Source organism: Heteronotia binoei, chromosome 1, assembly GCF_032191835.1.
Source record: "Heteronotia binoei isolate CCM8104 ecotype False Entrance Well chromosome 1, APGP_CSIRO_Hbin_v1, whole genome shotgun sequence".
NCBI lineage: Eukaryota > Metazoa > Chordata > Lepidosauria > Squamata > Gekkonidae > Heteronotia > Heteronotia binoei.
The window spans coordinates 66,521,268-66,537,175 of NC_083223.1; the positions used below are offsets into that span (position 1 = coordinate 66,521,268).

General features: G+C 40.3%; 1 protein-coding gene across 1 annotated transcript in view; it reads right to left on the reverse strand.

Annotated features, from left to right (window-relative positions):
* The window catches only part of LOC132569395 (protein eyes shut homolog), a 238,708-nt gene that overhangs the window by 172,517 nt on the left and 50,283 nt on the right, over nucleotides 1-15,908 (reverse strand). The window contains exon 4 of the mRNA XM_060235448.1: nucleotides 12,492-12,613. Coding sequence (XP_060091431.1) covers nucleotides 12,492-12,613 — 122 coding nt within the window. The remainder of the gene's footprint in view (nucleotides 1-12,491; nucleotides 12,614-15,908) is intronic.

The following is a 15,908-nucleotide window of genomic DNA, read 5'->3' on the forward strand; positions in this document are numbered from 1 at the left end:
TTTCATTGGTTAATTTCCAAGGGCACACCCCTAGCAAACTACTTGAAGGAAATATGGAAAAGAAATATGATCAATAACTGTATGAGTAAATCCATTAAGAAAATGACAGGGAAAGTCATTTTCCTGAAGGTTACAGTTTCCTAATGTGCAACTAAGTAGAGCCATGGCCTATCAAGCAATTAAATTTAGAAAAGCAATTTTGTTTTGGTTATCTTGGCCAAAGCCCACAAGAGGGACAGCAAACTTCCCATTCCAGTATGGAATATGCTGGCAGCAATTCCCTCCCTCATTAATCAATCTGGATACTGAGATTCCATGATGGTACACTGACGGCCTCAAATTTTCTCCATATGTTCAGCTGGTTTGGTGCCGACTGAAAAATCACTGGCCCATTTAACGGAGTTCTCAAAAAGGTGCCAAGTCACTAGGAGATGCTTAACAAAACATCAGCTGCTGAACAGCTCCACACTGTCTGCTTGCTGCTTCAAAGGGTGGGGGGGATGAAGAGGAAATGAACCTTTCTACAAATTAATTCATCAGAGAGACTGCATCATTTTTTTTAGAAAATAAAATCAGTTGGTTCCTGCTTCTAATCCAGTGCTTATTCCTATTTGCCATCTTCACTTGCATGAAAGTATAGCACAGCTGGGATTCAAGCACTGTTTATTTAAAAGAAAGCTTCGAAAGCCCTGCCACCAGACTTCAACAGTGTTAAATGTGATTCACAATTTCAGTGTTGCAATTATATTAATGTGTGGTAAATAAATGTTCCTGGCGCTACACAGAAATCCAGCAAAGCCATGTTGTCAATGTGTAACTCCTGAGTCCACTAGAGAAAAGGTTTTAGACTCCAATACAGCAGCCAGACTCTCCAGCCAAAATCAGGCTGTGCCAGTCTTTTTGCTTGCCCATGCTGGGTTGGTGTACTAAAATAAAACCTTTGAGCTGGAAAATGAAGGGCATCAGGATAACGGCCTTTCACATTCAGTGCAACAAAAAAAAAAGTCTTCGAGAACCTGGCAATGAATATTTCTCTCCACATTTCAGCAGAAAGTAACATCAACTTTAGAACACTCTGCATGATGTTGTTACAACCAAGATGCCCTATAAAATTACTGTCTGGCCATTTGGCAGATCAATATCTAAAATTTCCATTTTCGTCCCTAAAGCATCCTTCATAAATTTCAGTGTGGTAGTCCAAATCTGCCATAATACAATTATATCTCCGGCACTTTCCAACTGCATTGTATTGCATTACAAGATTGACTCATACCAAAGCCTGACTAGAAACCCAAAGGAAGAAGACAGTAAATGGCATTTGCATCACTAGATCATCATATTTAATTGCAAACACAAAATCAAGTGAAAATAGAATTAACTATGCATTTGGCTGTCTGGTCTACCTAGGATTGGATACCAAAGTTGTATGTTAGAACAGCGGCATAAGTGTAGGGTTAGGAAATATGTATGCCTGCTTTAGGAGGAAAAGTACAGCTGAAAATAAAATACCAAAAAGCAGAATTTCTTCCTCTATTATTTATGACTAATTTGATGTATGGGATATTATAGTTTGAGTACAGGGCAAAGTTTCAGCTCTCCCATCTGATTTTTCTGTTCTTTTTTTCTCTGTAGCTATGTCATCTGTTAGATTTCTATGAGCATTTTATACAATTTCTTTTTTCATTTATCGCAAAGTTTGCTATAGAATAAAATATCACTATAACTAATAAATCAGAAAAACACTATTTTGGATGTCATCGAAAATGTGTTCCAATGTTAGTCTTAAGAGCCCATGGATCCTTTTGCTTCAGTTTAGATGGGTGAAATAAATCCAGGGTACTCAGTAAGATAAAGGCACCTTGAGGCATTACTATTCAACAACTCACCAGCACCAAGTCTTCAAAAACAGCTCTTGCTAAAAAAAGAACTACATGAGATAAATTTCAAAGAGTTGTGCAATTTTTCAGGAGTATCTGGGGGAGGGGGGATCACATGGCTAAAACTGAACACTGTTTTTAAAATGTTGCAGCATAAGTTAGAAGCAAACAGGGAAGGTAACTACGACTGGCTATCTAGAATTTTAGCACTTTTTTTTTTAAAACAGTGACTTTGACACAGTGACAAACAACCACATAGGAGCATCCATTAAATCTACCCTAAGCAGCAGTTTCATCTCAGCCACTTTCTTACGCTCAAGGCAAGCCAAAGTGGACATCCTGACCAGGTATTCCCAAGCAGAAATCAAGGGCCAACTTCTGTCATGAAGACTAGAGAGAGTTCAAGAGCCCCTGCCCTATGTTTTAACCAATGCAAGATGTAGTTGGGTTGGGGGAGGAGTCATTCTTAAAGGCACTTCATCCTCTCTTCTTTAAAATGTGACCCAGTTCAAAATAGCAGCCAAATAGGGTTTTCAAGGGTTTTTCCCCATTTGTTTGTTTTGTTCATGGTCATATACTTAGATGCTGCTATTTATAGCAAGGATGTTCAGGGTCTTGATGATTACGGCAGCATCAAGAATTTGTGGCTTTCCCCTGCTCATAAAAGAATGCAATCTCGTGCTCAAGTTATAATTTTTATGTTATATTTATGGTGGTATTAGTACTTCAGCAGGCTATGCACACATTGTTGACACGTATTTCCTTGCCAGAAAATAAATGAGAACTGTCATGGGCAGCATCAATCACTGAATTAGCAGGATGAGAACAAGGGAGAGAGGAAAGGGAATGTAGTCAACATCTGTGTGTTTCATTCTCTGAATACAGTCAGAGGCTCTCTTTCCTTCTACCATTTTCCCATATGTAAAATCTCAGGGATTGAGGCCTCTGGTAACTTAGCTTACCCAGCAGCCTAAGCAAGCAGTGATGTTCTAGCATTGTTGCTGATAGAAAACACAGATGACAAAAGCACTATGCGCTCTTCCTGGATTTTAAATACTCATCCTCCTCTCAAAAGCAGCCTTTTGTGCATGTGATTAAACTGACTCATTTTCATATCAAATTGGCCTTTCTGGATCAAAGTTAGGTATATTTATACCTAAGTATAAAACTAGAAGGATAAAATATAGCACTGAAGCAATTAAAAATAGGATATCGGTGTAGTCCCCGACTGTTAGCACTTTGGACTGCGTTTTAGAAAACCATTAGGGCAAAGTGGACAAACCTAGTGACTATATCCTGTATATATGGTCAGCAGTCATGGCTTTCCAACTTTTGAGTTAAGTGAAAAGGAATAGAATTAGTTTTTATGCCGGGGGGGGGGGGATAGGAAAGCAACACTGAACTGCTATTTCAGTAGCAATTCCTTATCTCCTATGTATAGTTTACAGCGAAGTGTTCTGAAGCCATGATGATTGACCATGTATTCTGGATTTCCTTATATAAGGTGGTATTGAATGTCACCCATTTAAAATTATGGGATCAGAATAATAGCTTGCAGGAGACAAAATGCTTAGTTAAAAAACCCACCTAATCTTGATTTTTTTTAAAAAAAAATCTGTCTGCCGCCATTTGTTTTCACTTGTTTGCTGGTGCTTTGATGCCATTTTTCTGCTTAGGGCCTCTGAACAAAGTGATCCCAGCCTATCAAGCAACACACAGTGAATGTGATGAGATCACGATAGTATACAACCAATCCAATTTGGCAATATGAAGACGGACTACTGACATGGATTATCCTTGCCAAACAGTGACCACAGAAGAAATAGGATATTATGGTATTTAGCTATGGTACATGATAACGTTTCCGAAGTGAAATTCATTAAGAGTTAGGGAAATGTTTCCTGAACAAGCAAGGCATTTCATCCCATTCACAACAGTAACAGAATAATCAGGAAAAAGAAGTGCTTGTGGACAGCAATGAAAATGTACGCAAAAATTGTTCCCACAGTTGGATCAGTCTTACAAATACCCTGGGTTTTGTTGGAGAAGTCTAATCCCTGAGTCATCATTCTTTATTTGCTCTAATAGTTCATAATTTTATTTTTCAGAATTTTTTTATCCTTTCTAAAAGGGATGCTATTAATAAACATACAAAAATCAGGCTGAGTCATCCCAGGCAATGTCAGAGGATGATATAGTAGCTTGCTTTGGTGACCACTCCTCCATTTTCCAGATGAAAGTTCCACATCCCTTTAATCTGCTTTCATACTTCAGCTATGGCATTGCCTTAATCCATCACACTGACAGTGCAAGCTGAACACTGTGCACTTCACATACATACAAGATGCCATAAATTGTTTTAAGAGGCATTAGACGAATGGTTCTTGCTGGTGCAAAAATAACACCATCCAACTTGTTTGCAGCTGTCCCATTCACAAAAGAAAGTAGGTGAGCTCATGTAGGACTGATGTCAGCGGCATTCATTTTCTTTCCTTACACTTCCAGTCATGCTTTGTTATTAAGTAGAACATAAAAGTGATAGCTATATGTGTGCTTTATGGGTGATGTTATTTATAATATTAGCAATCCAGTACACTCTTTACTTGGAAGTAAGCTCTCAATATAGGAAAACTTGCTCCTGATTAAGTATATGTAGGAGTCTGCGCTGTTACAAATCTACAGAAACAGCTTAGCTTTCAAAATATGTGTTGACTATTTCTGTTCTTACTTACATGGCCTTATTTAGACTTTAGGAGAAAAATTGGAAAGCAAAACGCTTAAAACTTCTGCATAATTTTGAGGAGGAAGAGAACAAAGAACTCAAAATGACTGCCACCGGTATTATCTCCCACTTCTCTGTGAATGCACCTATGACATCCTTGTTGTCACAGATAAACCATAGAAGCTGAGGATGTCCAGTGTGATACCTTTCCTCAGAAATCATGCAGACAGACAGTACCAAAAGGACACAAAATCCAGTCCCTCCATGAAAGTCTGAAGCATTTATGGACCAATGCGCTGTAGATCAATACAGACTACAACATACGGTTACAACAATAAGAAGCATCATCATAATATGATCGCAAAACAGATAATTCAAGCATAGAGGATAAGCCATATGCTAGAAAGGAAAGCAAGAAATTTCTGTATCTAACAGAAAAGTAGGTGGCCACTGTGACAATCTACAAAAGCAGAAGAATCACTCTGAGAAAATTAGCTGACTGAAGAAGTTAATGAATCTTGAAGAAAGGGATCTTGGGCATAGATTATTTCCACCACCCCCACCATTCTTCACAAGTCCCAACATTATCTATTGCTTTGTACAGTTACTAAAAAGCAGTCTAGAGAGTAAAAGCCAATAAATGCTATTTATAAAACTTACTGGGGTTTTTTTTGTCTGTCTAGAACACTTATAGGTTGATTTTGAACCAAGCAGTCTTTAAAGGAACTAGCAAACAAATCAAAATATTAAATTATTAAAATAAAACAATTTATTTATTTATTTATTTATTTATTTATTCTGATTTATATCCCGCCCTACCCCACCGAAGCGGGCTCAGGGCGGCTGTTCATACAATAGAACTACAATAGCTTCTATACCCCACTTTTCTCTACCCTAAGGAATCCCAAAGTGCCTTGTGATTGCCTACCTTTCCTCTCCCCGTAACAATCACCTTATGTGATTGCCTACCTTTCTTCTCCCCATAACAATCACCTTATGAGGTAAAATGGGGCAGAATATTGAGAGAACTGGCAGGCACAAGGTGACCCAGCAGGCTTTATATATGGTTCTCCAGATTAGAGTCTACTGCTCTTAACCACTATACCACTTAACCTAAAAGTATTAACAGAGTATGAACAACTGTTGGTGATTATCACAATCGAAGTCAGAGCCCTTCATGAATAGAAAGATCTTCAACATTGTCCAAAAAGCCTGGAGATTTGCTAATTTAATTTCCTTGGGAATGGCAACAACCCTCCCCCACGCCCTCTTAAATAGGTCCTAACCAACCTAGCCTCATCTGAGGCTTGTTCCTACAAGAAAGCAATATGAATAAATCATGGAATCTCACACTACCAGCAGATTCCAGGAACGCTATGGGAATGATGGACAGGTACATGGAAGCAGTTTTGGAAAGGATGTGGGCTAACAAGCTGAAGCGTAATCACAATAAAACGTAGGTGCTTCTGGTGGTGGAAAGGACTGACTCAGGAAATGGGATATCCCCTGTTCTGAACAGAGTCACACTCTTCCTAAAATAGCAAGTTTGAAGCTTGGGGGTGCTCTTGGACCTGGACCTTCTGTTGGATATACAGGTGGCAGGTGTCACCAAGTATGTTTTTCTGCAGTTTCAGCTGATAAGCCAGCTACTGTAGCCTTCCTGGGCAGAAAAGATCTTGCCATTGTGGTGCATGCCATGGCAAATCTAGATTAGATCACCCCACACAGTCTACATGGGGCTGCCCTTGAAAACTGTCTAGAAGCTACATTTAGTACAGAATTTTGTGGTTAGAACATTGATTAGAGTGGGTTATAGGGACCATATTACTCCAGGCTTGTTCTTCCTACACTGGCTTTCAATTTCTTGCTGGACTCATGGTGCTGGTATTGGCTTTTAAAGCTTTCTACAGCCTTGGGCCAACATACCTTAAGAACCACCTTCTCTAATATAAACACACTCACTCCATCATGTTTAGAGGCCCTGCTTCAGTTGCCCTCACCATCTGAGGCTAGAAGGATGGCATCATGGGAAAGTGCCTTCTCCATCATGCTTTGGAACTCCCTTCAAATGAGTTTTCTCTGTGTTAGTGTCTGGGGACCAATAGTCACCATCTTCATCATTAAATGTGGGAACCTGACTGAAGAGAGTAGATTTCATGAGGCTGGTTATAGATTGCAGTGAGACACCAGCAAGGGTCATTTTGTAGAAAAATAGGTAGTGGAGCTCATCCAGGGATCGTTATGCAGCTGCACATACTATTCAATGGACAAGGAGGTGGCACTCTCAGAAGGAGGAGGTGGAACTCTCAGAAAGGTTCAGGAGCTGTGTGAGCTCCCACTGAATCCGAGGCCTGGACACCAGTATGATCTGCAGTAAAGGTACTGATAAGTATGAATTATTGGTCGTCATGCTCTCTGTCAGTGAAAGATCTTTTGTTTCATCTGGGATACCCCCAATAGGAGACTGTCCTTCTTTCAAATACTGTGTGTTTATGCATTTTTAATTAAATTGTATAATTTTAATTGTATTTTAATTGTTTAAAATGTCGTAATGTTCACTGCCTTGTGGATCCTGATTGGGTTGAAAGGTGGCATAAAAATATTTTAACAAAAGACATCAAACAGATATTAAAAAGCTGATATGGGTGGCAGTAGCCCTTCAACTATACTAGATCCAAGCCATTTAGGGCTTTAACATTCATAACCAGCAAATTGAATAGAATCTGGAAACATACTGGGAAACAGTGCAGATGAAGTAGTACTGACTTTATATAAGCATTTTGAAGCAGCTGCATTCTGCAGCAATTGAAGTTTCTGAATTATCTTCAAGGAAACCCAACACAGGGTATATTGCAATGATTTAAACTGGATGCTACAAAAGCATACATTATAGTGGCCACACATGACTATTCATAGTTATCAGTACCTTTATTGAAGATCATACTGGTATCTAATTGCAATCCATCAACCAGCCTCATCAAATCTGTCCGGCTTAGTCAGGTTCTCACATTTCATGATGAGGATGGTGATTATTGCTCCCCAGACACAAGGCCACACATAATGAACTATTTAATTTTTGTTACACCTGTTTAGAATGGGATATCCAGTTAATCATACTTGACATCCTGTTTTGTTTCTACATTAGCCAAAGTTTCTGACTTGATGTCAGCTACCATAAATGCATTATCAGCATATTCATTTCCTTTCCTGTGAAAATAGTGAATAGAAAAGACCCTAAGAAATGTTATTGTTTACTTCTCTCTACTTGAAAGGCTTCCTTTCACCACTTTTCAGTTTTCACCACTTTTTTGTCATCTATACTTTCAATATCTTTCTAAGTATTGGCAATGCAGTTCTGGAGATTTCAAAGCTCAGAACACAACAGCTGGGAACCTAACACAGGGTCCCCCAAAATGGCTGGCTCTCATTCAAATGAACAAGTCTTCAAATCTGCAATAACAACTGCAGTCACTGGGGGATCAAGAGGACCGGTAAGCAAAGGATTGCCTTGTCTGTGTTGGAAAATACCTGAAGACTTTGGGGGTGGATCTTAGTAAGGGCAGGGTTTGGGGAGGGGATGGGCCTCAGCATGGTACAATGCCATAGAGTTCACCCTTCAAAGCAGCCATTTTCTCCAGGGGAGCTGATCTCTGCCAGCTGGAGATCTGTTGTAAAAGTGGGAGATCTCCAAGCATGATCTGGAGGCTGGCAAGCCTAGATAGGGTTCCCAGCCTCCTGCTTGAGACAGATGTTCCCCTAGCTTTGGAGCCTCCGACCTGACAGCACAGGATTGGCCAGTGAGGAAAGCCCCAGCTTCAAAGAGCTCTGTGGGTGCCTGATGTGCCCAGCCCCAGGCATGTTGCCTGGGGATGCTCTAGCATTTTGGCAACAACTCTACGGCATCATAGAGAAGGCCCCCCACTAGCAGACAGGCTAGACCTGGCAACTCTAAGCCTAGGTAAACACCTGGGCTTTACTTAGTGTGTGGTTTTCTTTTTCAGTCCTGACTGACTGCTTCCATGAGCTAACTTTGCAAAGCAGAGAGCAAGTTTTGTTCTAGTGTTAAAATCCAGAGAACTGGGCTGTTTTATAAGAGAAGTGTTTTAGAAAAGAAGCCCATCCATCCCCTCTCCAAGCTTGCTGTCCTCCCGGTGGCAGGTCCATGCTACCAATCAACATACCAATAATACTAAACTTGACAGAGAAACAACCAAGTCCTGAATTAGGCAGTTTCACAAGGCCAGTGTGGTCACCATGAAATTCTTTTGCAAAGCAAGGAAACAGGTTTTGCATTTGTCTCTGCCTCTTGAAACTGTATCCCCTCTCAAAATTACAAAGGAACCCACAGGCTGAAATAAACTGGAGACCCCTAACCACGCAGAATCCAGCACAAATGTTCTTTACACTTGATTTATGTGAGTGAAATTCCATTCCAAAAGTACTCATGGCAAAGTAAACGTGTGCTTTTATGATGAATGCATCTTGAAGTAATATTTAGATTTTTTAAAAAAGTGTTCTGCTCGAAGTGGGCCTTAGAGATGGACACCTAGTGCTTTTAGATTCATTTTAGCTTCACTAGCTCTTATGTGAATGCATATCACCCATCCTTGAATTCTGTATACTCCAAGTGGCCAAAAAAAACCCCAACCTAACAACGAAGAACAAAATTGAATACCATTTTGACAATGCTTATTATATTAAACCAGCCCAGTTATATTTGTAGCACAATGCAATGTTGAACTGCAAGAAATACACAGCTTATGTATTTGGTGCAAATCAACAGTCGTGGTTCAGTCTGAAGGCTAAAGAAAACACACATTCCCAACAAAACCAAACACCCTATGTGTGTACAGGTTTATTCCTACAGTGAATAGATTCTCCTCAGGAAGGTGTTCCTTTTTTCTCCTCTCCTGTTTTGCCACTTTGAGGAACGATGGCCCAGTGGGGATTTTATTGATTTGCTAACTATGTCACAGTCCATTTAAAACAAAATGGTATACATTTTTGACAGGGGGAAATGACAAATTACTGTAGCAGGAGAATGGATAGACTTGAGTGATGGTAACAAAACTCTCAAGACATATGAAGAAAACAAATCTAAAATGTAACACCGTAAATGAGAGTGAATTAGCCTTTTTATGACAGGATTTAGTTGTTGAAGAAAGCTGAGATTGTGAGCAGAGTGACTCCCAAGGCACTAGTCAAATAAGTAATTTGTCCTGTTCTTTTTGTGTGGTTTTTTTACTGCTGAATTTTCCCCAAACGACAGAAAGGCAAAGCGGGACTGAAAGAGTCACTTTAGAACAGTGCAAGTTAGCTTTTTGGGCCAAGTGTGCCATAAATCAAGTCCAAAGTCTTTGTATGACCATTATCGAGGTCAGTATTTTCTGATCTGACTAGCAGTGGCTCTCCAGGGACTTGGGCTTTCATAACACCTGGCACTTCATCCTTTCAAAGGAAGGCACTGGAAACAGAACCTGGAACCTTCTGTGTACAAAGCAGATGCTCTTCCTCTAAGCCACAGCCCTTTTCCTACTATGGCAAGCAATATAGTATTGATAGTGGAAGTTTTACGGTTTAACAGCTTGTATCTAATGTAGTGAATGTGGGAAAGGACAACACAGCTGCGTGAGAGAGGCAGTGGGACTACAGGACAGACCTAAACTACTATCAGATCTCTGCGTCCTCCAGCTCTGATCCTCAGTGCCACACTGAAGACTTGCCAATCCCCAGGTCCCAGCAGGGGATCTCCTAGTCTGGCAGACTCTTTCCCACCTCCAGTCAGCTGACTGGCAGGGAGAAGCCTCACCCCAACAACCTCCATGTGCTTTCAAACCTTGGAAGATTTAAGATGATGCTGGGATGTTTGCTCTTTGAAAAGTTCATGTTCCTTTAAATCTTCAGCTAGGCTGAATGGGGGCGGGGTGAGTTTGCAAAACGACTAGGAAGGAAGAAGGGAAGCAGCCCAGTCCCTTCATTTCTTGTTTGCAGAGTAAATTGGTGAGTAAATTGCCCCCGTGAGACCACAAGGTGTGTGCTTCCAAGGTGTGAGACCACAAGGTGTGTGCTTCCAAGGTGTGAGACCACAAGGTGTGTGCTTTTGGCTGCTTTGTGTGTGAGAGAGAGTGTGTGACTGAGAGAGAGAGAGAGTGAAAGTGCAGCCAGCTGCTGGGGAAATGAAGACTGTATTCAGGGGAACTGCACTGCTGTGTTTGTATTTATTTATTTATTTATTTGGGGGGGGGGAATGGGAAAGTCTCCTTGCTCCACCCACAAAGTCCCCAGATATTTTGTGAGTTAGACTTGGCAACCCTACACTCCTGGCATTGATTATTGCTTCTCATTCAGCCACTGGTTGCTTCTCATTCAGCCACATTCAACCTTATATGCCATCCTTTTTCTTATATTTCTAGATGTTATGGATAATATCAGTATCAGAAGTCTTCATGGTGTTATATATTGTGAAATAATAGTTTGATACACTTGGCTATTGATTTTAATGCTTATTTCAAGCTAGCAATACTGTTGATGTTCTACTGTTTAAAGTTAGTAGCTAATAATGTTTGAGTGACTGATTAGTACAAGTGATGTCAGGTTAGGAGTCCTAAAAGATAAGCTCTCTCTCATTATTTTATATAATCTTATATATAAATTGTCCACACCAGTTTCTGCCTTCCCCAAGATAGGAACTGAAGCTATTGCTTAATTAAAATGAAATAAAAAATGCAGCTTTTAATTTCAACAGAGATGTTTTTTGAACTTATTCATTTTTTACATTTCTGATGTAACAGCTCACATTCCTATCACAATTAAAAGTGATACTTCCTTCTGGATGTGTAAGTACAGTGCAATAAAAACATTGTTGTTCAAAACAAGCTGCCCTGAGTCCGCTTGCGGAGAGGGCAGGATATAAGTTGAACGTAATAAATAAATAATGGGGAATGGCAGTTGCGATTAATCAAATGTGCCAGATACTCAATCTTTTTCCTCTGTCTCACCCTCAACCAAAAGGAATCTACAGCAATCAAAACCCACCTCATTGGGAATGTCATGGTGTCAAGAAGAAGAAGAAGAAGAAGATATTGGATTTGCATCCTGCCCTCCATTCTGAAGAGTCTCAGAGCGGCTCACAATCTCCTTTACCTTCCTCCCCCACAACAGACACCCTGTGAGGTGGGTGAAGCTGGAAAGGGCTCTCACAGCAGCTGCCCTTTCAAGGACAACCTCTGCCAGAGCTATGGCTGACCCAAGGCCATGCTAGCAGGTGCAAATGGAGGAGTGGGGAATCAAACCCGGTTCTCCCAGATAGAGTCTGCACACTTAACCACTTCACCAAACTGGCTCTCCGTCACAACGTACATCACAACCCCCATGCTTGGCAGGACTCTTCTCCCTGAGCCATAAGACTGTTTTATGTTGCTCTCAGAAGCCCAGCAATATCAAGAGGCATCAACCCAGCCATCTGGAGAGGGAGAACTGTGGTGCATGTACATCTAAAGATGCAGGAGCATGTTGACTGATGGGGAGGAGCTTGCCCTCAGGGCAATGTCAGTTAACTGAGTGATCTGGGTAATCAGGCACCAGATAACAGGTTTGTGCTGTAACAAAAGAAATTTGGGTTTGCCCTTTTACTATTTGGAAATAGATCAAAATGAGTAGCCATGGTTGTCTATTGCATTAGAAAAGAACAAGAGTCCAGTAGCATCTTCAGAGGACCTGAAGAAGTGAGCTGTGACATGAGAGCTCATACCCTGCCACATTTTTTTTTGTCTTTAAGGTGCTACTTTGCTCTTTGATACCAAAGAAAGTTTATTTTTGTTGTCTGCACAGAAAACCAGCAAAACACCAATGTAAAAAAAAAAAAAGCCATCAACAATGAAATGTATACCAACCAGATGAAGATCCACACAAGTTGAATTGTGTTTGCATGCATTAATGATGCAGTCATCAATGTCTTGGTCACATTTTTGTCCTGCATAACCAGGGTTGCACAAACAGTAGAAGCCATCTACAACTGCAATGATAAAAAAGAGTCAGTTTCCAAGAATCACATGTGCACAGAGTTACTAGAACAGCAAAATACTTAAGAAATACTAAAATTATTCTTATGTAATACTACAACACTACTAGTAGTAGTATGATTCCCTACCTCTATGTAGTCATAACTAAAATAAAAAGGAACAATTGGCACCGAAATGAACAGAACTTTAGCATTCATTTCACAAGTGCCTGTTTCTCAGTGTATTGCGCCTGAAGACGTACATCACAGTTTCAGCATCAGCAATGCCAAACACCTATTTTCCCCCCAATGCTATTTAAACTAAGTATGTCCAATGCTATTAACTCTGAGGAAAAGATAGGGGACCCACTGGAAGACGTTCAGGTTAACCAAGTTAACTTTTCAATATGTTTTGGAGCATGGATACCTGAGATATCAAAAAGGGTCAAGAAGCATTTTGACTTGAGTATTGAGACATAAATCATCTGGTCTAACATTTCTTAGATGCTTCTTTACCTATGTCAAGTTGCTGCTTCCATGCTGTTCATTTGCATCAGCCACCTCCATGGATCCCTCAAATATCATTATTGTCAACTACATTTTCATCTCATTGGAAGGAGTTCCAAGCAGTTCAGGGCAACATACATGTGTTTTCCCTCTGCCATTTTATCTTCAAAACAACAGTACAATGTAGGTTAGGCTGAGACAGTGACTTGCCCAGGGTCATCCAGTGAGCTTCATGGCTAAATGAGAATTCGAACCTGAATTCCCAAAGTCAGTTTAATAACTACTCCACACTAGATCAGCATTCCTAGGGAGTAATATTTTTGGTTGGGAGAAGGAATCTTCCATCTGCTTTCAAAGCCAGCATTGTGGGACATGGGTGGTACATCCAAGTGGTCCTCTTACTAGCAGCAAATATGGCAACAGCACACATATGTGAGAACTTGGCTACTTATGCCATAAGCTTAGCTGAAAGAAAATAAAGCTAGAGCCTAAAAAGCTGGGGGGAGGGGGACAAGGCTTGAGGAGATGCATCACGAAGCACATGTTCCCGAAATCCCATTTTCCTTCTATTGAATTTATCTGCTGCCTGTGATACAGTAGACCATGCCATCTAGTTGAAATATTTTGTAGCAGAAATAGGTCTCAGGGGGCATACTTTAGATTAGCTTAAACAGTACCTTATGGGCCAGACTCAATGGGTTGCTGTTGAAAACTGTTATCATCAGCGTGAGATTTGACCTGTGGGGTTCCATGGATGCAGTCCTATCACCCATGCTATTTAATCTCTGTGTCAAGCCACTAGGTGAAATTCATAGTTTTGGAACTGGATGCCATCAATATGCTGACAACACCCATCTCTCTCTCTCTCTCTCTCTCTCTCTCTCTTTCTGTCTCTCTCTCTCTCTCTCTCTCTCTCCTGGTGAAGCAGTAGAAATCTTGAGCCACTGCATGACTGCTGAGGAGGTTCAACAACTGAAGCTAAACAAATTCTATCTGAACCGAGGTAATGTTGGTTGGAAAGCCTGGGGTCTTGCAGGACATCTTGCTTCCCATTTTTGATGGTGCTCAGCAAACCCTTGCTGACTTTGTTAAGAGCTTGTGGGTTATACTGGACCTAGCATTTCTGCTGGAGAGGCATGTTAATACAGCTGCAAAAATGTTTTCTTCCAGTTTAGTTTATCCTGGAAGACGGCCCACTAACGTGACTTAGATAATGTGACCCCCTGGATCCATGCCATGATAACATCAAGACTAGACTCCTGGAATGCATTCTATACAGATCTCCCCTCAACGTCAACTTGGAAACTTCATTTAGTGCAGAATGCCATAGCTTGGTTATTATCTGGAAAACTGCATAGTGTAACTATTGTGCAATCACTTCATTGGATGCCCATCAGTTACCAGCTTCAGTTCAGAGTACTGGCTATCATGTGAAAAGCCATTCATGGTCTTGGACCCTCATATATTCAAGATGATCTCTCCTTGTATATTTTGCCACAGCAGCTTTGTTCATCGCAGCAGGCTCTTCTACAGGTGCCATGACTAAATGGATGTCTGTACACATGCCTTATCTATAGTGATCCTATTTTGTGGAATGGCTTGCATGAGGAAGCCAGGAAGATTCCCATTCTACTGGAATTCCACAAAATTGCAATTTTTTAGGAGGCCATTTTTATAAAGGTAAAAGGGCCATATTATAACAGATGGTTCAGGAAGACACTTTAATAAAGGAAAGGGCACTGTGGACTATACTACTTGTATAGTATATATTATGTATTGCTGTATGTTTGATCTTGCTCTCACTACATTGTATTTCTATTTATGTGATACCGCTTTTGCATTATTTAACATGTCATGCTTAATACTTATGCTTTGTTTCAGATTTCTGCAATCTTAGTTCTATCACATAGCTTATTAGATATCAGATCGTATTGATTGCATTGACTTACACTGGGTAATCCACCTTTTGTCTCAGTGAGTAAGATGAACTATAAATAATGTAAAAAAATATTAAAGTAAACGTCAGGGGATAGTATCCTTTGCAACTTAGAAGAAGCAAAGTAAATTTCTGCTTTGTAAAGCAGCCATTCCCTTCATGCCGAAAGACAGCGTTATATGAGGGGAAAGACACAGGCACCCTAGGTATTTTTATGTTATTTTAAAAAGAAAGAGACTGATAAATAAACATTTATTTTTCTGGTGTGGCATAGTTTACATTGCACCACTTTATTAAAAAGTTGTTCAAGAGCTGAAGTCTAGCAGTCTTTATCAGCTTCTCTCATGTGCTTCCATGTTCCATTCCAAGCCTCCTGAGCTAACAATCAGTCCTCCCTTCTTTTTTCATCATTAGTGATGTAAAAAGAAAGCATCTTTGGAGAGTTACATCTATACAAGGGACCCAGTGACAGCGATGATTGCAGTTCTTACAGGCATAGATTTATTATAGCCTCACACAGGTCCCTGGGTTCCTCATTATCTCCAAGATTTACCATGTAATCTATGCTGTCAGTCAGGCTCTGCACATGTAACTGCTATTACTCTCATTAAATGCTCAGAGCCCTCTAGTTCCAGTCATTTTTTTCCTCCAACTAATCTGAGGCACTTAGATTTTTCTTAAATCACAGTCTGAAGCAGCAGCTAAAAGAGAACACTCTCCGTTCCTCTTGACTTGAGAATGAAACTTCAATAGTTATTCACTTGGTCAGATTCTCAAAGCTGAATTTGCAAGGTAAATGCCAAAACCACAAATGTTGTCAAATAATGCAGACTTCTGAAGGTTTTCCTTCCAATCCATGCTAAAGAA